At 35.2% G+C, this 22,587-nt stretch overlaps 2 protein-coding genes and 1 pseudogene across 2 annotated transcripts; 1 reads left to right on the top strand and 2 right to left on the bottom strand.

The window, feature by feature from the left end:
- Positions 1 to 126: 126 nt before the first annotated feature.
- LOC120136113 lies at positions 127 to 2,045 on the bottom strand (annotated as a pseudogene).
- Positions 2,046 to 14,566: 12,521 nt separating this feature from the next.
- On the bottom strand, positions 14,567 to 16,586 carry LOC120135899 (protein transport protein SEC13 homolog B-like). Its single transcript, XM_039152058.1, has 3 exons — positions 16,446 to 16,586; positions 16,174 to 16,283; positions 14,567 to 14,756 (listed from the first exon to the last, which is right to left on the bottom strand). The coding sequence occupies exons 1-3, from the start codon at positions 16,584 to 16,586 to the stop codon at positions 14,567 to 14,569; spliced, it is 441 nt and encodes a 146-aa protein (XP_039007989.1).
- A 1,648-nt stretch (positions 16,587 to 18,234) lies between these two features.
- On the top strand, positions 18,235 to 19,077 carry LOC120135898 (metalloendoproteinase 1-MMP-like). Its single transcript, XM_039152057.1, has one exon. It carries the CDS (start codon positions 18,235 to 18,237, stop codon positions 19,075 to 19,077), a length of 843 nt encoding a protein of 280 aa, XP_039007988.1.
- Positions 19,078 to 22,587: the final 3,510 nt, after the last annotated feature.

Below are 22,587 nucleotides of genomic sequence, written 5' to 3'. Positions count from 1 at the left end.
TCATATGTCGAAGCAATCGGTATTAGTTTCATCAAGAAAGCAAAGGTACAAAACAAATACATATCTTGAAGATGCGAGAACCAACAGTTTAACATGTTTATTGGTATCATACAAACTTTTATAACAGATACAAAAACACAACTCTACATTGATTCATTATCTTGGTCATTGAAAATCAGAGGGAAATCATCAAACTGTTCTGAAAAACCTTTTTTCTCGGCCATGGTTTGCAATGACTGATAAACCTTGAACATGGACCATCTGTTCTTTGGCTGAGTAGCCATGCAGTTGCATGCAATTTTGAGGAACTGCAGAATTTCTTCATCATGGCCTTTTCCGCAGAGATCTTTGTCGATGGCGTCTTTGATCCTACCAGAGTTGGAGAGATGATTTACCCAATTCACCAAATCACCTTTGAATCCTTCTTCACCTGCATTGACCTCTAGGGGCTTTTGCCTAGTTACCAATTCGAAAAGCACGACACCAAAGCTGTAGACATCGGATTTCATCGAAGCAACCATGGTGCTTGAACTCTCTGGTGCTATATAACCCGATTCACCTATATCCCTTTTCGCAAAACTAGTTTCATTAACATTGGAATAAGTCATGAGGCTTGCCAATCCAAAGTCCACTATCCTAGCATCAAAGTCCTCATCGATCAGAATCACATTGGAACATATGTTCTGCTGCAGAATCGGAGGTTGACACCCATGGTGCAGCCAAGCTAGACCCCTGGCTGCACCCAAACCTATCTGAAACCTAGTCGGCCAATCTACAACAGCAACGCTTTCATGTAAAAGGAATACAAGGTCCCGTTTGACATATGCTTAAAAACCAGCAGCTTCTCTTCCTCAACCACACAAAACCCCAAAAGGGGTGTCAAATTCGGATGCCTAAGTTGGCCTAATCTATTCATCTCCCATCGAAACTGCTTCTCACTGAGCTTACAAGCAGTCAACCTCTTGATCGCAAGGGCTGATCCATCAGGGAGCACAGCCTTATAGGTAGTTCCGGTTCTGGTCGAAACTATGATGTTCTCTGCACTGAAATTGTTGGTTGCAGCCATTAACTCAGCCAATTTAACCTTCACAAGTGGCTTCTGGAACAGTGAAACTTGAGTCAATTTATGAGCCCTAAGTCTCTCAACCCAACTGGTATCATCTCCTCTTCCAAAAAACCCTTTTTTCCTCCTACTTACTCCTCTCAAATGGATCCACCACCAAACCCCAAATGCCAACAACATTGAAGCCGCTGCACCAAAAACACCAGCTGCAATTATAATGGCTAAATTCCTCTTACTCATACCCCCACACTTTCCAAGAGGACCCCCACAAAGATCACTATTCCCAGCAAAATCTGCCTTATCACTATTCTCAAACGATGAAGGAATAGCACCCGATAAATCATTGTTCACTACAGAAAACTTCTTCAGCCTACTTAAACTAGATAATTGATACGGGATTGAACCCGAAATCCTATTGTTCGACAATATCAAATTATTCAGGTAAGCACAATTTGATAACTCAGGGGGAATCGAGCCATACAGATCATTGCTAGACAAATCAAGGGTTACTAAATAAGGTAACCAAGAACATATCTGGTGAGGGATCGTACCGGAAAGTCTGTTGGCCGACAGATCCAAGCTCTGTAAACTCCGACAGTACTCTAAAGATTGAGGTAGCAGTCCTGAGAGCTTCATGTCTCGGAGCTGGAGATTTAAGAGTCGGTTCTCTTGTTCATTCCAACAAGAAACACCGACGAATTTGCATATAAAACCAACGGAATTGTTGTTGAAATTCCATGAACTTAGCTTCCCATCTGGGTCATTTAGAGAATTCTTGACGCCTTCCAGGCACTTCAGATCATCTTCCACAACGGCTGAGAAAACAAGTGCTGGCAAAATAATACATGGGAAAACAAAGCTGAAGATCTTTAATTTCCTGGAAAAAGATCCCTTCATGGCGTTACACAACAGAAAAACAAAAGAGAACCCAAAAAAAAAAACTCAACTTTGTTTGTGCTTAGATCATAACAACAACACTGAATTTCATGTGATAAAATTTTGATTTTTTTTTTAGAAATGAGATCGCTTGGAAGGAAGCAAAATTTGGGCGTGAAGGCGGCGAATGGCCTAAAAGGGGAAGAACCAGTGAAGGGTCTTTGACTTGGAGATGTATATGAGATATTACCGAACAACATTATTGATTTCTATTTATTTTCTGTAGTGCTACCACTACTTTTTTTTTATTAACAGTATTGGTATTTTTCTTGGGGATTAACAGTGATTGGGGGGAGTGCTTTCTGTTGAAGACAGAATTCCCCCCCCCCCCGTTAATTTGAAGATGATCGTGCTTTGATATTACGTTTTGTTTGACTATAAGATTGATTTATGATAACGCATACTATTAATGTATTATGTTTTTCTCGAAAAATAACAAGTAATTGGTATATTTATCGATTTAATATCGATTAAATTATATTTTTAATTAATACCCGTAGTACTAAAGCGCGTCTCTTGTCCCGCGCTATATGTTGATTTGGCATCACGTGGGGTATAGCGCCCTCTGTACCGCGCTATACGCTGACATGAGTTACACGTGTATATAGTGCGCCCCTGATCCGCGCTATACGTTACGTAGGGGCCGCGCTATACCTGGTTATCTGACACGTGAGGTATATCGCGGTACATGGGTCGCGCTATACCTTTAATTACCTACCCGTTCACACCCCAATCCTTCCTATAAAAACCCCCATCCTCGATCACTTTCATCACACCAAATTCTCTCAAATTTTCTCAATTTCTCTCAAATACTCTCTCTGTTTAAGGTATATTTTATAATATTTTTAATATTATGTATTTAATTTATTTAAGTATTTTACTAATATAATTTTTTTGCAGATATATAATGGAAGACAGTCTACTTCGCTTGAATGGAAATCATATATCTCGACACTTTGCTGATACGGTAACATTTTAACGTTTTAATTTAATTTAAATTATTAGTAATAATTAGTTGATTTATTTAATGCATGATTATTAGATTAAGAATTAATTTTTGTAATTATTTATTTTTAGGAGAAGTACCGTATATTAGATCCTTTTATTAGGAATCTTAAGTTAGTGTTACATAGTTGTGTCTTGTCGTATTTAGTAGAGGCTGGATTTGGTTACATAAGTAGATATCAGGGTCACTGTAAGATAGAACCAGACCTTATTTCTGCCTTAGTAGAGCGGTGGAGGCTAGAGACCCACACATTCCATTTTCCGTGCAGAGAGTGCACGATCACGCTTGAGGATGTTTCTATGCACCTGGGGGCTTCCGGTGGATGGAGATGTGATATCAGGGATAACTTCCGGTTTTTGGACTACTTTGTGCCGGGATAATCTAGGACGTGTCCCGGAAAGTTTTATCGGAGGTAGGATACCGTTAAATTGGTTAGATGCCAATTTTCGGGTATTGAGCGCAGACGCCTCTGAGGATGAGGTTAAGATATATGCACGGGCATACATATTGCAGTTGATAGGAGGGTTGCTGATGCCGGATAAATCACGCAATCTAGTTCACTGCATGTGGTTGCGACATCTTAGAGACTTTCGTCTCGCCGAATCATTCAGTTGGGGCTCGGCAGATTTGTCTTTGCTGTACATGGAGATGTGTGGAGCCATTGACTACAGGCGTAATGCTATCAGCGGATGTCTCCTACTGTTGCAGTCTTGGGCATGGTATCGATTACCCTTTTTATGTCCCGTTGTGAAGAACTCATTCGTATTTCCACTACTTTTGAGGTAATTATAAAACTGATTTTGTATATTAATAATTTTATACAGCGTATAATAATTTTTTTCCTTGAATATGTGGTCTACTGATAGGAAAAATCATTAGGAGCTACCTGATGATTTAGAAAAAATTAGGGTGCTAATCGATCAGAAGGCTGGCACACAAGTATAAATTTTAATGTTTAAAAATCGATTTTAGATTATAGTTATATAATTAGATTATTATTTTGATAAAAATTATATATTATTTGTTTTAGTTTGAATGGGTGCCATATTCTACTGATGATGTGAGGGCGGTGATCCCACCTGAGTTGAGGGGTCCATAAGATGTTTGGATGGCGATGGTCCCTCTGATATGTTATGCGACCGTCGAGTGGCACTCCACTGATCACGTGCTCCGGCAGTTTGGTTGTTTTCAACCAATTCCGGAAGCACCTCGCAATGAATTCAATTGGATTTTGGACGACCACGCTCCCTCAATGAACTCGAATATAGTACAATCGGAAGCCAATCTTGAACCTCATCAGGGTCTTTGTCATTACCTATGGGGGGAAACTCAAATTCATATACCTTAAAAACTTTAGATAATAGGTATACGAGATCCACAAAATGGTTATAGTATTGACGTGTGTGCGAGCAAGCTGCTATCACATGAGAGCATGGATACTTCAGAGCTTGAAAAAACCCGCAGTCGCACGTTCTGTCCCTTAGATTTACTCTTAACGACACAGCTTCAATCCCTTGAAGAGGTCGCGACAACTCTGTGACACGAAACATTTCATGCCTTCTAGAGAAGCTTGTTACAAACATTCCATTTGATGCAGCAATTTTTTTCTGTAGATCTGCAACTAATCTAGGGTAATAGACATGACCGCCTTGCATCCAGGTTTGAGCTTGTCCCTCGAGCTTCGCAAAAAGCACCCCCAAACGAAAATATATAGTTTTTACCAAAGCCGCTACAGGTAAGTGACGTGCACCATTTAAGGTTGAATTGATTGCCTCATCCAAGTTGGTCGTCATGTGTCCATATCGATATCCACCATCATATGCGTTCGTCCACATTTCTTTATCAATGAGGCTGATGTAATCGTATCCTTCCTCGTTCTTCGCCCGCAAATCTTGAAGCATTGATTCAAACGTTCGAGGAAGTAGTTCGTAACCTGATCAAAAAATGTATAGCTTACTAACTTGCTTTCTTTACAAAATTAAAATGATCAAAAATGTAAAACTTACTAACTTGCTTTCACTTACCCATGCGCACAATTAATTGATGCTCATCATTCTTCTTGTATCTTCCATGATAGTTCGCAGCAATGTGTCGGAGACAATACCTATGTTGGACAAAGAGTGGTTGCCACATTGGACCCAAAGACTCCATTGCTGCTTTGATCCCAGCTCCGTGATCTGAAATGACACAGATGTTTTCCTTCGTGATAACATGTGCACGTAAATTTCAGAGGAAAAAAACCCAAGAATCTGTATCTTCTCCTTTGACAAGAGCAAAAACAACTGGAAGAATGTTGCGATTACCATCTTGGACAACTGCCAATAATAAAACTTGCTTGTATTTTCCATACAAGAAAGTCTCGTCGATCCGGACCACAGGCTTGCAGTATTTGGCAGCATTAACGCACTGTGGGTAACTCTAAAAAACCCGGTAGAATTGGCTTCGATCGCGAAGAACTCGATCATTATGGTATGCATAGGAGGTTTCGAAGTCCACAATTGTCCCAGGATTCAACGTCCGCACCAGCCTAAACCAACCTGGAAGTTCGTTGTAAGATGCATCCCATTCGCCATGAAGTTTGACAATGGCATTTTATTTTGCCAACCAAGCTTTTTTATAGGAGACAGTGTACCCATACTGCGATTGTATAGCTGAAATCAACAAGAGCTTGCTTTTACCATGGGCATGATGGCTTGGCATATCATTTCAAAGTCCAAGTTGGGATGATCTTGGTTAACCCCTCCATCACAACATGTGTGAGGACCGTTGTATACTGTTAATTCCCATATGTTGTTTTTCCTCTTCATTTTCGATACGCGAACCATCCAATTACATCCGTTTTCGCGTCGGGCATAATAGCATACATATTTTTCGGTCGTCGATCGGTTGACTCTGGACTGAACAGAATTACGAATATTGTAATTTTTATAGCCATCATCGCTCCTTCTTTGCTTGAAAATTATATGCCTAAAGATAACTCACCATTATTTATTGATGAGTAATATCCATAGTCACCGAGATGAGGCATATCCGTAAATTCTGGCCCGTATATTGCACCATAATCAACTTCATACATGTATGCAGGAGGGTCAGTTTGTGTCACATTTCCTGGAACTTCATCTACATCATCATCATCGGAGTTGAATTGCAGTGATTCTGGGTGAATGTATAGTCCAGTCTCAGCACCATCCACACCAGGCTCACGAAGCGGTTCTTCTGGTGGAGATGATGGTTCCTCCATGCGCTCCACATTTAGGTCGATGAACCTACTACTTGCATGTCTTCCCCTTGAACTAGAAGGCATATCGACATTGAGATCGAAAAAGCTCGCAGTCGAATGTCTCCCCCTGGAGCTTGAAGCCATCGTGTCAAATGAAAACTGCACAGATTGTTGCGTCGATGACATCTCCATATTAAGGTCAAAGAAATTTGCAGATGAATGTCTTCCCCTTGAACTGGACGCAGTGTTGCCATACGAATTGTTCGTGGACCCACCTTGGTACATATCATAAGGAGTTGCGGATGAATGTCTCCCCATTATGGTATTAATATCATTACACGTTACTGTAGTCAGGCTGTCAACTTGATCAACATGTTCAGCCAGCCCATAGTAGGAGCTTAATGATTGACCCCGAACAGCACGCACTTGAACAAAATATGCATACATCTCAATAGCAGCGTCTGAATAATTACTTTGAGCTTCAACCATCATTTGAACATCATCATTGTTCGAAAGTTCGAACGCTATATAAGTTAATGACAACAATGATGTTGGAAATCTGTACTGCAACGACGACATTCTTCTACTACTTTCAACATGAATCTTCCCCGAAATCTTTGTTATCAGCTCCTCAAGAGTTATGTTTCTCTTGAATGATATTTTAACACACTCATTTGATACGAAAACGTCGGTTTCATCTTCTCGAATTTCACCATCATAATAAACAATAGTTGAAAGTCGCGCCATTTTTTGAGTTTAAAAGTGCGTCAATATTATATCTGCAAAAAAAATAACTAAAACAAACCTGATTAAATAAATTATATATGAACGAAAATATAACACAATAGATTTTTTACATATCAACGTAAATAATTTAAATAATATAATATTATATTATTACCTGCACCGTAAAACTATTTCGACGTATGCTCTCGATTTTCAATTTTACAAACATAAAAATTAATTGAAAATAATTAGTATAATATTTTTTCAAATAATGATAATAAACAATAAGTATAATTAAAAAATTATAACAAAATTACCTTATAACGAAAAATCGCATGAACTTCTAAATCAAATATGAGAAGATTGCATGAATTATTACTCGTTGACGGAATTGTTGTATTAATTTATAAGTTGAGAGGAGAGATGTGAGAAACTTAACCGGCGGAGGAGTGTATTTATAACCATATAAGGCGCGGTACCTGCACCGCGCTATATGTAATTATTCATAAAAGATATAGTGCGGACCAGAGACCGCATTAAATATAATTCCGGTATAGCGCGGCCGCGCTATAGCCCTACATGGCGTATAGCGTGGTCCCTGATCCGCGCTATACCCCTACGTGGCATATAGCGCGGATCAAGGGGCGCGTTATACACATGTGTAACCCATATCAGCGTATAGCGCGATACAGTGGGGCGCTATACCCCACGTGACGCCAAATCAGCATATAACGCGGGGCAGGGGGCGTGCTTTACTGCTACGGGTGTTAGATCGAGAAATATAATCTGACCGGTGTTAGATCGGTAAATATACTGATCACCGATGATTTTTCGGGAAAAACACCATTAATGTATATTAAACAAAATTTTAATTTAATTTTTTTTAAAAATTGGTTCAATCTTATTAGTTTTCAAATAAAAAGTTTTGATTTTCACTATTCGTATTAAATTAATTAGGGTAAAGTATATAAATAGCCCTCTACTAAGTGGTGTTGCTTTGTTGAGTTTTCTATTATTAAAATTTATAAAGTGATCCTCCGATTATTAAAAATTACATAATGGTCATTTGATTGTTCATATGCTCCAAACTCGTCATTTTTTATTAAAATATTGGCGACATTTGAGTCAAACGTTATCCTACTGATTATAATATGATAAAATATGATCCTAAAATATCAAACAACTATACAACTCAAACAATTTTTTAAATTAGGTTTTATCATATCTTAATTAGTATGTTAACCTTTAGCACTGACGACAATTACTTCTTTAACGAAAAAACCCAGTTTTAAACATATAAATAATTGAGTGTCTATTTTAACTTTAATAGTCGATGGACTCAACAAATCAATGCTCTATAGTTAGGGAATTTTTTTGTAATCTTTAATAGTCAATTGACTCGACAAAACAATAAACTATAATCGAGGAATTATTTATGTACTTTACTTTATAAATTAATTAAATCAAAATTTTCATTTATTTAAATAAATAAATATAAAAAAGTAAAAAGAAATAACCATCACAAAAGCATAAACTGACATAGGAAAGAGAGTAATTGTTTTTAAAAAAACACTGTTTAAGAGAAATATTCTAACCAAAGAATTAATTGAGATTTTGTTGACCAATAAACTGTAACAGGTTCTATGAAAGATAATATAAATTACTTGTTTCTTATATAAAGCCTTGGATTGGAATTCTACTCTTTCTACTTATAAAATTTGAATTCAAAACCTTATTTTCAAAATTTTAATTTTATATTAATATAATTTTTTATTAATTATAACTTTTATACGAGTAATTATTTAAAAGGATTAAAACATTATTTACACATAGGAAATAGTATTTCGTTTAGATCCTTACTCCTTAGTGTACGTTTGGTTCACGGAATGTAAGATTATACATGAGAATAAAAGATTACCAGGAATAGGATTACTCGGAATGTTGTATTTTGTGTTTGGTTGGTTTAGTAGGAATGAAAGATTACCGTGTTTAGTAAGAATGTATATTTTACAAAATTGAAAATATAAAAAGGTTTAATGAAAGGGTAAAATTTTATTTTAACCCTTGAACTTCATATAAAATTTTAATTATAGATTTTTTTTTTGTAAATCTAAAATAGTTTATGGATAAATTTATAATTTAACATTCGTATAATTTTTATTATTCAATGAAAGAAGAAGGATATTATTGGGGGAAAATTAAGGGCATTTTAGTCCAAAACGTCGGTAATCCAATAATACCTAAGGGAATGGGTGTAATGACATTCCCGGTAATATACTCCAAAAAATTCACTATTGGTAATAAAATATTACCGGGAATGAGATTACAGGCAACCAAACAGGGGAATGCAGATTCTATTCCCATGAGAATCCCACATTCCCCGAACCAAATGGCCCCTTAGGGTGTGTTTGGTTCACGGAATGTAAGATTATCAATGGGAATAAAAGATTACCAATGGGAATAAAAGATTACCAATGGGAATAAAAGATTACCAGAGAATATGATTACTGGGAATGTTGTATTTTGTGTTTGGTTGGATTAGCAGGAATGCAAGATTACCGTGTTTGGTTAAAGGAATAAAAGATTATTGGAATGTATATTTGGCAAAATTGTCCTTATTATATATTTGTTTTCTTAACAAGTTGGAAAATATTTATATATTTTCTTTAAAAAAAATTAAATTCATAAAATTTATATAATTTTTTACAAAATTGAAAATATAAAAAGGTTTAATGAAAGGGTAAAATTTTATTTTAACCCCTGAACTTCATATAAAATTTTAATTATAGACTTTTTTTTTGTAAATCTAAAATAGTTTAAGGATAAATTTGTAATTTAACCTTCGTAGAATTTTTATTATTTAACGACATAATAAGAATATTTTTTAAAGAAAAAAATTTAAGGGCATTTTAGTCCAAAACGACGGTAATCCAACAATACCTAAGGAAAGGGAGGTAATGACATTCTCAGTAATATACCCCAAAAAATCTACTATTGGTAAGTAAGATTACCGGGAATGACATTCCCGATCAACCAAACGGGGGAATGTGGATTCTATTCCCATGAGAATCTCACATTCCCCTAACCAAACACACCCTTCGGGATGTTTGGTTCAGGTCATATTGGATTACGGGGGGAATGGAATGTCATTCCCCTATTTGGTTGGCAACCATTCCTAACCCTCGGTAATAAGTTATTCTCAACAGTGATATTTTGGGGGTATATTATCGGGAATGTGATTACCCCCTTTCTTTAGGTATTGTTACATTCCGACGTTTTGGACTAAAATGCCCTTAATTTTTTTTTCAAAAATATAATTCTTCTGTCGTTGAATAAAAAAATTCTAAGAAGGTTAAAAAACAAATTTATCCTTCAACTATTTTAGATTTACAAAAAAATCCATAATTAGAATTTTATATGAAGTTTAAGGGTTAAAATAAAATTTTACCCTTTCATTAAACCTATTTATCTTTTCATTTTTGTAAAAAAATTATATATATTTTATGAATTTAAAATTTTTAAAGAAAATATATAAATTAAGTATAGTAAAATTATAGTAGAATTCAACTTGTTAAAAAACAAATATATAATAAAGACGATTTGGTAAAATATACATTCCAATAATCTTTTATTCCTTTAACTAAAACACTGTAATCTTACATTTCTGCTAAACGAACCAAACACAACAATGCAACATTTTCAGTAATCTTATTCCCGCCGGTAATCTTACATTCCGTGAACCGATTAGTAGTAGTGAATGTTTTAATGGTTAGAATGTTTATAAAGTTTCTTATCACAAGTATGGGGTGAATATACGTTGATAATGTTGTGGAATTCGGGTTAATTTCCACCAATAATAACAAATTCACCTTAAAAACTATTATTTAGGTGACTAGTGTGAAAACGATTATACTAAAAATCACCCCAAGATAGATTCCCAGGAAAGAGGAGGGGTCACAATGGTCCCTCTTAAAACCCACTTTCCTTAAACAGAACTACCTAGACAAGTAATTTTAATAGGACAATAATTAACAACAACTATACCCGACAATATCTATTAAATAGACATAAAAGAGAACACCAAAATTTAACGAGGTTTGGCTAAAATGATGCATATGTCCTCGAACACTACTAAAATAATATTTCACTAATAGAGGAAATATTACAAAGAGAGAAAGAGTACTAATAGCCTTTAATAGTGAAGAAGGCTTATATTTGTGGGATGTTAAACTAAGGAGGAGGAGGGCTCTATTTATAACAAAAGAATTTCCCCTCCTCCTTATAAACAACCAATGTGGGATTTTGCCAAAAACCCAACAAATCTCCACCTTGGCAAATTCCACACACATCTCTCAAAAATCAATCTTCGGTAGTGTCTGCAAATTCATCTTTCAATTTGTAAAAATATTGACCAAGTCTAAACAATGTTTAAACTTGACCGCAGTTACCACTTTTGTCAACATATCAGCAGGATTCTCAGTGGTCCGAATCTTCTGGATTATGACTCCACATTCTTCTAGAATCTCTCGTACAAAGTGATATTGAACATTGACGTGCTTCGTCCTTGCATGGTAAACCTGGTTCTTTGCTAAATGAATAGCACTCTGACTGTCACAATGTACTTTGATGTGCTTCTGTTCCATTCCCAATTCACCAAGCAACCCTTGAAGCCAAATTGCCTCATTCACAGCCTTTGTAACTGCCATATACTCTGCCTCTGTAGTAGACAAAGCCACTATTGACTATAAAGTGGACTTCCAACTGACTAGTGCCTTTGCAAATGTAAACACATAACCAGTAGTTGATCGACGCTTGTCCAAATCACCTGCATAGTCTGAATCACAATACCCAACTACACACTGGCCATATTGTTTGTCATGCTGAAAGACCAAACCAACATTTACGGTGTTCAAAATATACCGCAGAATCCATTTCACAGCTTGCCAATGCTCCTTTCCAAGATCATGCATATACCTGCTCACAACCCTAACTGCCTGTGAAATATCGAGTCTCGTACACACCATTGCATACATCAAGCTACCAACAGCACTTGCATATGGAACCTTTGACATGTATTCCCGTTCTGCATCATCCTTAGGTGATATGGATGCACCGAGCTTGAAATGAGGAGCAAGAGGTGTACTAACTGGTTTTGACTTCTTATTCATGCCAAAACATTTTAGTACCTTCTTCAGATATTCTTTCTAAGACAAACAAAGCCTCCCCAATTTCTTATCCATTGATATCTCTATGCATAGAATCTTCTTCGCTTCACCAAGATATTTCATCTCAAACTCTCTGTTCAATTGAGTCTTTAGTTTCGCAATTTCTGTCTGACTCTTGGAAGCTATCAACATATCATCAACATAAAGAAGAAGATAAATATATGATCCGTATTGTAGCTTGCGTAAATACACACAATGATCATATTTTCTTCTTGTGTACTTCTGCCCTATCATAAACTTGTCAAATCGCTTGTACCACTGCCTTGAAGATTGCTTCAAACCGTACAACGATTTTTCTAATTTGCACACCATCTTTTCTTTTTCAACAACTTTGAATCCATCTGGCTGAGTCATGTAGATTTCCTCATCCAAGTCTCCATGTAAAAATGCAGTTTTTACATCCATCTGAACTAGTTCCAAATCCAATTGCACTACCAAAGCCAACAAAATTATAATAGAGAAATGTTTTACAACTGGAGAAAATACTTCATTACAATCAACTCCCTCCGTTTGAGCGTAGCCTTTAGCCACCAATCTTGCTTTGTAGCGGGTGTTATTCTTGTTAGGAAATCCATCTTTCTTTGCATATACCCACTTGCACCCAATTGCATTCTTTCCCTTTGGAAGACTAGCTAGTTTCCATGTCTGATTCTTTTGAAGGGATTGTATTTCTTTATTCATGGCGATCCTCCACCTTTTATGTTCTGAACTTTGGACTGCTTCATTAAAATTGGCAAGAACGTCATCAATTGTAATTAGTGATGCAAAAGAGACCATATCAGCATAACGAGTAGGTTGTCTAATGGTCCTCTTTCCCTTTCTGAATGTAATTGATTCATGTTGCTGTGGAGGTTCTTGGGTCTGAACCTCTTCTTCATCTGACTCTTTTTCTACCATAGGAGAGTCAACATCAGTTTCTTTATTGGCTGGGACAATTCTGCTTCATTCAAACTCCACCTGTTTGGGAGTTCCATTTGTCTGCTCCAATTTTTCTGAAGTCACCTTTCTCAACATGGTAGATTCATCAAAGGTAACATCCCTGCTGAAGATTATTTTATTTGTTTATGGACACCAAAGACGATAGCCTTTCACACCAGAGGTGATCCCCATAAAGATCACATTCTTTGCTCTTGGATCTAGGTTTGACTCCTTAACATGGTAGTATACAGTGGAACCAAACACATGTAAGGAATCATAATCTGTAGCAGGTTCTCCAAACCATTTCTCTAATGGTATTTTACCACCAATAGCAGTCGATGGTAAGCGGTTGACAAGGTGACAAGCATAGACCAAAGCCTTAGCCCAAAATTCTTTGCCTAACCCAACATTAGATAACATACACCGAACATTCTTCACTAATGTCCGGTTCATACGCTCTGTTACCCTATTATGTTGTGGTGTAGATCTGACAGTGAAATGCCTGACAATACCTTATTCTTCACAGACTTTCAGAAATGGATCATTTTTTGTACTCTCCACAATTGTTTGTACAGAAATGTTTATTTTTCTGCTTGTTTGAGTCTCCACTATCTTTTTCCATTTAAGGAAAAATCCTAGCACCTCATCATTTGTCTTCATTGTATACACCCAAACTCTCCGGGAAAAATCATTAATAAAGGTGACATAATAGTGTGTTCCTCCCAATGAAGTTGTCTTGGAAGGCCCCCATACATCTGAATGAACATAATCCAAAATACATTTAGTATCATGGATTGTTGTTCCAAATTTCACCCTCATCTTCTTCCATTTGATGCAATGCTCACAAAAAGCTAATTTACAAGCCCAAGCACCCTTCAATAATCCTTGATCTATCAGCAATTTCAAGGATTTTTCACCAACATGCCCCAAGCGCATATGCCATAACCTGGTTGCTTCTGACTCATGTTCATCAGTATAAGCTGCCACTGCTGCTGTCCCAACAATTGTACTACCCAGAAATTAATACACATTGTTTCTTTTCCAGATTCCCTTCATTATCACCAGTGCACCAAAGATAATCCTCATAATCTCATCTTTTGCCCTCACTTCTAAACCTTTTGACTCTAAGTCTCCCACAGATATGAGATTTCTCATTAAATCTGGTACATAATGGACACCTGTTAAGGTTCTGATTGATCCATCCTGATTCCTCAAGCGAATTGAATCAATCCCAAGTGTGTCAAGAGGGGAATTATTTATTGTGTAGACAATTCTACCTTTTATTTCTTTAAAATTAAAGAATCATTCTCTATTGGGGGTCATATAGTGGCTACAAGCTGAATCTAATAGCCATGAACTGGAACAGCTGGTTGATGGCGTAGCAGCGAATACGAAATCTGCATCTGCATCATCATACTCTACCACATTTGATTTTGAGACAGTCTTTCTCCTTTCATGTTTGCCTTTATTGTTTAGCCTGTGACATTCTTTCTTCCAGTGCCCTTTTTCTCGACAAAGGAACACTCATCTTTGCTCAATCTGGACTTTGACTTCAATCTCCCCATCCTTCCTTTATTCTGACTCTTCGAACGGCCTCTAACAACAAGAGCTCCTGCTTCGACACTTGCGCTTTCTTTTTTGTATTTCTTTCTCAATTCATAACTATATAAGGCAACAGTTACTTCACTGAGAGACACATCAACCTTCCCATGAAGTAGAGTAGTTTCAAGATATTCAAACTCATCAGGAAGTGATCCCATCAACATCAGAGCCAGATCTTCGTCTTCAAAAGTTACGACCATATTCATCAGAGCAGTCACCAAATGATTAAAGCTAGTAATGTGATCATTCATAGTGGTACCTGGTACATAGTTGAAGCGGAACAATCTCTTTTTTTATGTAGAGCTTGTTCTGACCGCTTTTCTTCAAAAATTTCTCCTACAGTGCCTTCCACAATTTACTTGTAGAAGTTTTCTTAGAAAATGCATATTTCTGCTCTTTAGAAAGACACGATCGAATAGTACCACATTCCAATCTATTGATCCTCTTCCATTCTTTCTCCTCAACATCATCTGGTTTCTCTCATTCAATAACAATGTCTAGACCCTGCTGAAATAGGGCATCTAGAACCTCACTTTGCCACATGCTGAAATGACTGGTGCCATAAAAAAATCTCCACTGCAAATCTAATATTTGTCACAGCATTTCTTGCGGATGTTTTTGTGTCGTCTGCCATTTCTGATGTCAATGCAGAATGTCAATTATCCGAAGGAAATTTTTTCTGATGTGGAAGATCAACCTAAGCCGCAACCACAAAGCATACTAAAATAAACCAAGAGCTCTATTACCAATTGTTGTGAAATTCGGGTTAATTTCCACCAATAATAATAAATTCACCTTGAAAACTATTATCTAGGTGACTAGTGTGAAAACGATTGTACTAAAAATCACCCCAAGATAGATTCCCAGGAAATATGAGGGGTCATAATGGTCCCTCTTAAAACCTACTTTCCTTAGACAGAACTATCAAGACAAGTAATTTTAATAGGACAATAATTAACAACAACTATACCCGATAATAGCTATTAAATAGACATAAAAGAGAACACCAAAATTTAACGAGGTTCGGCCAAAATTATGCCTATGTTCTCGAACACTACTAAAATAATATTTCACTAATAGAGGAAATATTACAAAGAGAGAAAGAGTATTAATAACCTTTAACACTGAAGAAGACTTATATTTGTGGGATGATATACTAAGGAGGATGACTCTATTTATACAAAAAAAAATTCCCCTCCTCCTTATACACAACCAATGTGAGATTTTGTCAAAAAAAACCACCAGATAATTCATTTTTTAACAATATTTATTTCGGGATTAATGATAAAATATTTATTAAAAGGGAATTCTCTTTTGGAGACAACTTGATGGGATTTGTTCTGTTTGCTTCCATTTGTAATATTCTGATTATTATAGGTTGAGGTGTCCATGGTTAGACCAAGTAGTGGAAAGCAAAAAAACTAGCAACTATTCCGATTCAATCCAGGTATTCACTTCATGGCTCAAGAGTAGTCACCCCCCACCAACAGCTTCTTTCCACAATGTGACGTTCTTGTTGGCATCCGCAGCGGACAATAAGTTCCCGGTCGGCGAGCATGAAACACTCCAAAACGGGGTCTTGAAATCCTTCCACAGATATATTCCAGTCGGAAGATCCACGGGTCAAGCTCATGCAATGGAGTTCTCATTAAAAAAAACGAGCCTTTAATTGGGCACTCGTTTTGATTATTTTCTTTCTACATTATCACCTGGCCATCATAAGAACATGATGCAAGGACCGATCCGAACTTGGGATGCGCCCAAGCAACCCTCCAGTACAATCTTAATGGTAGTATCGGATGAAGCAGTCGCCAAACGTCTTCCATAATGATCCATGACAACATCATAGAGAACATCCTCATGATCTATCTCAATTTTCTGTGCTGACATCTTTTGAACTCCAAATTCGCAGCTCCTTTACATCTTCAAATTTCATTGTCCAAAATCATATCATACACAACTCTTCCAAAGTATTCGCCAACTTTTCTATGTACAATACCAATCTACTATCATACCATTTATAATCTTTTCAACCAATTCATAATAACAGAAAGATCGATAAAAGAATTTATTTTTACAGAATTTACTATTACAAAATATAGAATTCAAATCAAAACATCCCATAGTATAAATAAAAATAATAAGGAAACAGATCACTGACGGTTGATATTTTAATTTTTTTTAATATAAATAATTCAAAAAATGAAAAGCATAACTCATTCTCAAAAGAAGTAAATAATTTAAATAATAAAAATAAAACTCAGTTTCAAATTGTAACTGTGATCACTGACGGTTGATATTTTAAATAGTAAGGATTTTGACAAAACATAGACGGTATATAGATTGTATTATTTTTTTATTTTTTGTAATTTATTGTTTCATAGCATCTAATTATTTTTATTTCTATAGGAAAATAAATTTGCTTATATTTGTTTTAATTGAAATGTACCAGTAACTTTTGCTTGCATTGTATTATCTGGTCTACGCGGTATACTATCGAAGTAGGAATGGAGTGCATTTTATAACCATTTTTTATCTCTACGAGTGCACATCTACAAGGAAAATTGATCACTATTATTAATGGTCGATATTTTAATTTTAAAAAAAATGAATTCAGACAGTTTAAATGATGAAAAACAACAAATAATAATTGCTTTCTGGTAAGGTAGTCGATAATTGAATTAATTGATCGTAACTGAATTTATTTTGTTAGTTAAAAAAATAGTTAGCTAATCAAAGTAGATTCAGCTAAATAAACTCAATTAATTTGATTAATCAATTGAATTAATTGAAATCATTCTCATCCGGTGCAAGAAAATCTAGAAACATTCGATTAACTTAACAGTAAAATTAAATTCAAAATTAATTATACATATATTAATTATGTAATAAATACCCTATTTGATGTAGTGGTTAAATATTAATTTTTTTTTTAACGATTCTTATTTAGGAGGAGCGGAACATAAATTTTATTTTTAATAGATATTGAACTCACAGTCTAGGAGATAGAGAAATTGTCATTCCATAGTTTTTAACTATCTGTTTTAGAGATTGTTCACAAATATTAAGACTTTATTTTAAGAGTTTTAGGTTTGAATCATAATTAATGTAATTTTAATTCACTAATAGGATAGTAACATGTACAGCTATTTAAAAAATAACACGTGGACACTCGACATAAAAAAGAACAAAATGATATGAAAAATCAAAATAGAAAAAGTTTCACATCAACGTAATTATTAATTTTTTAATATTTTAATTATGGATGATCAAAATAAAAAAATGAAAAATTAATAATAATTTGAAGTATAATACAAATAATTTATCCTTAAACTTCTTGATATTTTTATTAAAAATAAAAGTGAAATTAATAAATGTCCTATAGAATTCTACTCCATTATCCTTGCATGCTTTAATAAATGGTCTATGAAAAAATTTCAAGTGCCGTTTAAGTATAAATAGGGATGAAGACGAACACCAAAACGCACAACAAACACTGAAGTAATAATTCAACATACTGCTTCTATCATAGCTCGCAATGGCTGATAAGCTGTCTACTCAGCTTTTTGGAACATTCTTCCTATTCTTTGTGCTTCAACTTTCTGTGATAAAGTCTGTAGAACTTGAATCTGTTCAGAATCTTGAGCAAGCACAGAAAGGAGACACTATGAATGGGGTCAATCAAATCAAGAAATACCTCAAGACCTATGGCTACTATCACCACGACACCAAGCATACGCTTGACGATCAGTTCGACGACCCTTTGGAGTCTGCTCTTAAAACATACCAGGAATACCTTGGTATAGATGTAACTGGCAGGATCGACTCTGATACAATACAAGCAATGCTGACCCCTAGATGTGGTGTCCCTGATGGTTTGGTTTCTAACTATAGTTTCCCGGGAGCCCCGTACAAGTGGAGGACGAGGAATCTTGCTTGGAGTATCCGAAATTCTGTCACTGGATTTACTGAAGCTACACTGAGTCCCATCTTTGCCGAGGCATGGAAATCGTGGGCAGATGTTTCTCCGTTCAGCTTCAGGGAAGTGAAGAACAACGTCAGACACGAAATCGATATCGGATTTTTCCCAAATAATCATGGGGATGGTAACCCTTTTGGTCGTGCATTCGCTCATGCTTATTATCCAACAGATGGCAGGGTTCACTTTAATGAAAATTGGAATTGGACCTCTAATCCTACTAAAGAAAAAAGTAAAGTAGATGTGCAATCAATTGCTGTGCATGAATTCGGACATGCTCTCGGCCTTGACCATAGCAGCGAGAAAGCTGCCGTCATGTATGCATTTTTTAATCCTGGAATTATGAAAAGGGACCTGACCGATGATGACAAAAAGGGTATAAAAGCTCTGTATCCTAGTTGAAGAACTTGCATCGATATCAGTAAACTCTATGCAGGAGGTTTCACAATATATCACACACATGTGCTTGTAAAAATAGCACGATTGAAAGATTAGAATAAGAGAGTGATATATATATATAGTACGCTAATATAAGTGCTTTTTATGATAAACAATATCTATGAAATAGTTAAAGTTGTTATTCGATGGCTTAAATAAAAAAAGTAGTTTTACGAGTTCATTTTATATTTTTTTTTAAAATTATTTTTTATGAAGTTTATATTTATAAAGGTGTTGTTTAAAGTTTATGGTTGTTTAATTGAGCTGTGTGTTTGGATGGAGATTTGTTGTTTCCAAAGGTGAGCGTTCGATCGAGTCGAGTAAAAAAATTTCGAGTTATTCGAGTTGACGAGTCCTATTTTATAACTCGGAGTCGACTTGAAATTTTTTTTAACGAGTCGAGTCAAATTTTCGAGTTTCTATTTAAATTTAATTGTAAATATTTACAATATTATGACATCATTTGGTTCCTATTTTAATGATATTTCATAATTATATATATATATATATATTTATATTTTTTTCATATGTAATTTACATATACCATATGAAGTCGAGAGACTTGACTTAAGCTTCGACTCAAACTTGAAAATCAATATACTAATTAGTAAAAATTTCGAGTTATTCGAGTTGTATTTTACAACTTGATTTAAACTTGAAATTTTTTTCGAGTCGAATTTATGAAATTACAACTCGAAGTTAATTCGAATTGAATTTTTTCAAGTCGAAAAAATCGATTTTTCGAGTCTAATCGACTTTTGTCTGCCCCTAGTTGTTCCTGTCTAAAGCTCAGAGGGTTATTGTGGGTCAAAGTTGCCCATGATGAGCTAATATTGCTGGAAAGAACATCGTAAATCTTGGTGTAAATTCCAGTGTAATCTTAAAGTTATGCGAGACAATTTTAAATGTTAAGATAAGTCGTTACAAACAGTGCCATACATTTAAAGAAAATTTGAAGTTAAAACATTGAAATTATGAATTAAAATATTACGAGTTGTAGTATTCCTTCGAACAAGAATTATTGATCATACTTTTGTAAACTCCTTGATATTTGTTCAAGCAACGAAGATTCTTGTGAATTCCTCACCGTTAGATTTCTTCTAAGGACACACGTTTTTTTATTAGCTAAGGACACATGTGGATGTCTCTAAATGAGACGTCTCGACCCGCACATCGTGAGAGACTCCTTAATCGAAGCATCTGACTCTTGAATAGAAAATTTATATTCTTGTGATCCTTCCGTAATTTTATGAGATACAATAATAAATACCTCTGCAAATTATGAAATATACCTCTTCAAGTTGTAGGAGACATCATTAAGTGAGATGTCGCCACCGGAGGAACAGCCTTACCCCCAATAATTATTTTTATACGTATTAATTAATATTAAAACATATATATTTTTAAAAAATAAATAAAGAAAATTTTATCACTTTCCTCAATTAAAAAAATTATATTTATGAAAAAATAAAAAATATACTTAAATTCCCTCTATAATAAAATCTTAATTCCACCCCTAATACTAACCAATGCAGAAGTTCTCTTGTGCGGCGCTTAAAAAATGACGTGACCGGTTAAATAAGTGATCGGTTATGTTATATCATTTAACCGAAAATATTATCAAGCACAATAACATATTAGATAACGCTTATATAATGTAATAGGTAGCAATTATATAATAAAATATGCATTTAACCGGAAATATTATCAAGTACAATAACAAATTAGGTAGCGCTTATATAATGTAATAGGTAGCGCTTATATTGCCCTATTTTCTCATAAAACCGGTAAATTTAAACCGGTTACATTATAAATTGACCTATTACATTATAAATATCTATTTCGATGTTTTCGGGATCGATACAATTTTAAATGTATCGACACATATTTAAAGAGTGTCGATACATAATGTAGACCTATTTGCTAATTAACCAGTTACATTGTAAATTTAACTGTTACATAATAATTATCGATTTCGATGTTTTGAGGATCGATACTTTTTACAAATGTATCGACACTTTATGTGTACACCTCGTTTGCCATTCATTTTGGAAAAATGTATCGATACAAATTAAAAAAGTGTCGATACTTTATGTTGACATATTCTCTCATGAACCCGGTATATTTCTACCGGTTACATTGGAAATTTACCTATTACATTATAATTATCGGTCTCTTTGATTTTGGGATCGATACTTGTTATAAATGTGTCGACACAAAATTTAACAGTGTCGATACTTTATGTTAACCTGTTTTATAATTAAACGATATATGTATACTGGTTACATTGTCAATTTACCTATTACATTATAATTATTTGTCATTAAAATAGTCTAATTTTACCACCTACATTGTAATTTTACATATTACTTTAAAGTTATTGAATTCTGTAGTTATTGTACATACCTGAATATGTCCTGTAAATTTAATGGTGTACCCACCCTTCAACTACCACCACTACCAATACCACATCCTATTGAAATCACCACTGAAACATATTGTTCAATGAACCTTTACTTACATACATCTCTATCAACTTCTGTTGGGACCACTGAAATTGCACAACAAAATTTTTGCCATGGATCATACTGATGCAGACAATTTTAAGCCAACCGAGGAATGCCATAAAGTATATAATGTTGATGAATCTGACATATTGATTGGTAAGCTCTTCTCTTCGCGTGATCAAGCTTGGTACTTTTACAAGGAATTCGCATGGGAACATGGGTTTAGTGCACGTCGGGGAACAATATGGCTTGACATGGAAGGGAATGTGAAGACACAAGAATTTTATTATTCCAAAGAAGGGTTTCGAGTATCAAAAGTTAATATCGTTGATCGTCAACGAGCTCATACGCCAATCACAAGAACATGATGCAAGGCTAGAATCGTACTTACAACAAAAAATACAAACGATCAGTGGGTTATAAGTAAGTCTTATCAGAAACATAATCATGCATTGTGCACACCTGCTATGACACCATTTATGCGTTCTAATAGAGCTGTAAGTAAGGCTGATATCGATGAGGTAACAGTATTGAAAGAGGTCGGTGTTGGCACGTCATAAGTAATAAACTATTTAACGCAGCAGGCAGGGGGCTATCATAATATTGGATTTATACATAAAGACCTCTACAATGCACTTCAAAGAGGCAAAGCAAAGCAAATCGTCGATGGGGATGTGAATGCGCTTATTGCTTACTTTGATTATAAGAAACATGATGATCTCAGGTTTTTTGTGACATACTTGGTAGACGAATCAGGGGCGTTGCAAAATCTTATTTGGTCGGATTCTACATCGAGATCAGATTATATATGCTTCGGCGATGTAATTGCGTTCGACACAACGTACAAAGATAATTTGTATGGTCGACCAATTATGCCTATTGTCGGTGTCAATCATCACCATAACACAACTGTGTTTGCTACTGCCATAATCGCTGACGAGACGTCCCAATCTTTCGAGTGGGTGCA

Source organism: Hibiscus syriacus, unplaced genomic scaffold (assembly GCF_006381635.1).
Source record: "Hibiscus syriacus cultivar Baekdansim isolate YM2019G1 unplaced genomic scaffold, ASM638163v2 tig00110621_pilon, whole genome shotgun sequence".
NCBI lineage: Eukaryota > Viridiplantae > Streptophyta > Magnoliopsida > Malvales > Malvaceae > Hibiscus > Hibiscus syriacus.
This window is presented reverse-complemented; position numbering and strand designations above follow the sequence as displayed.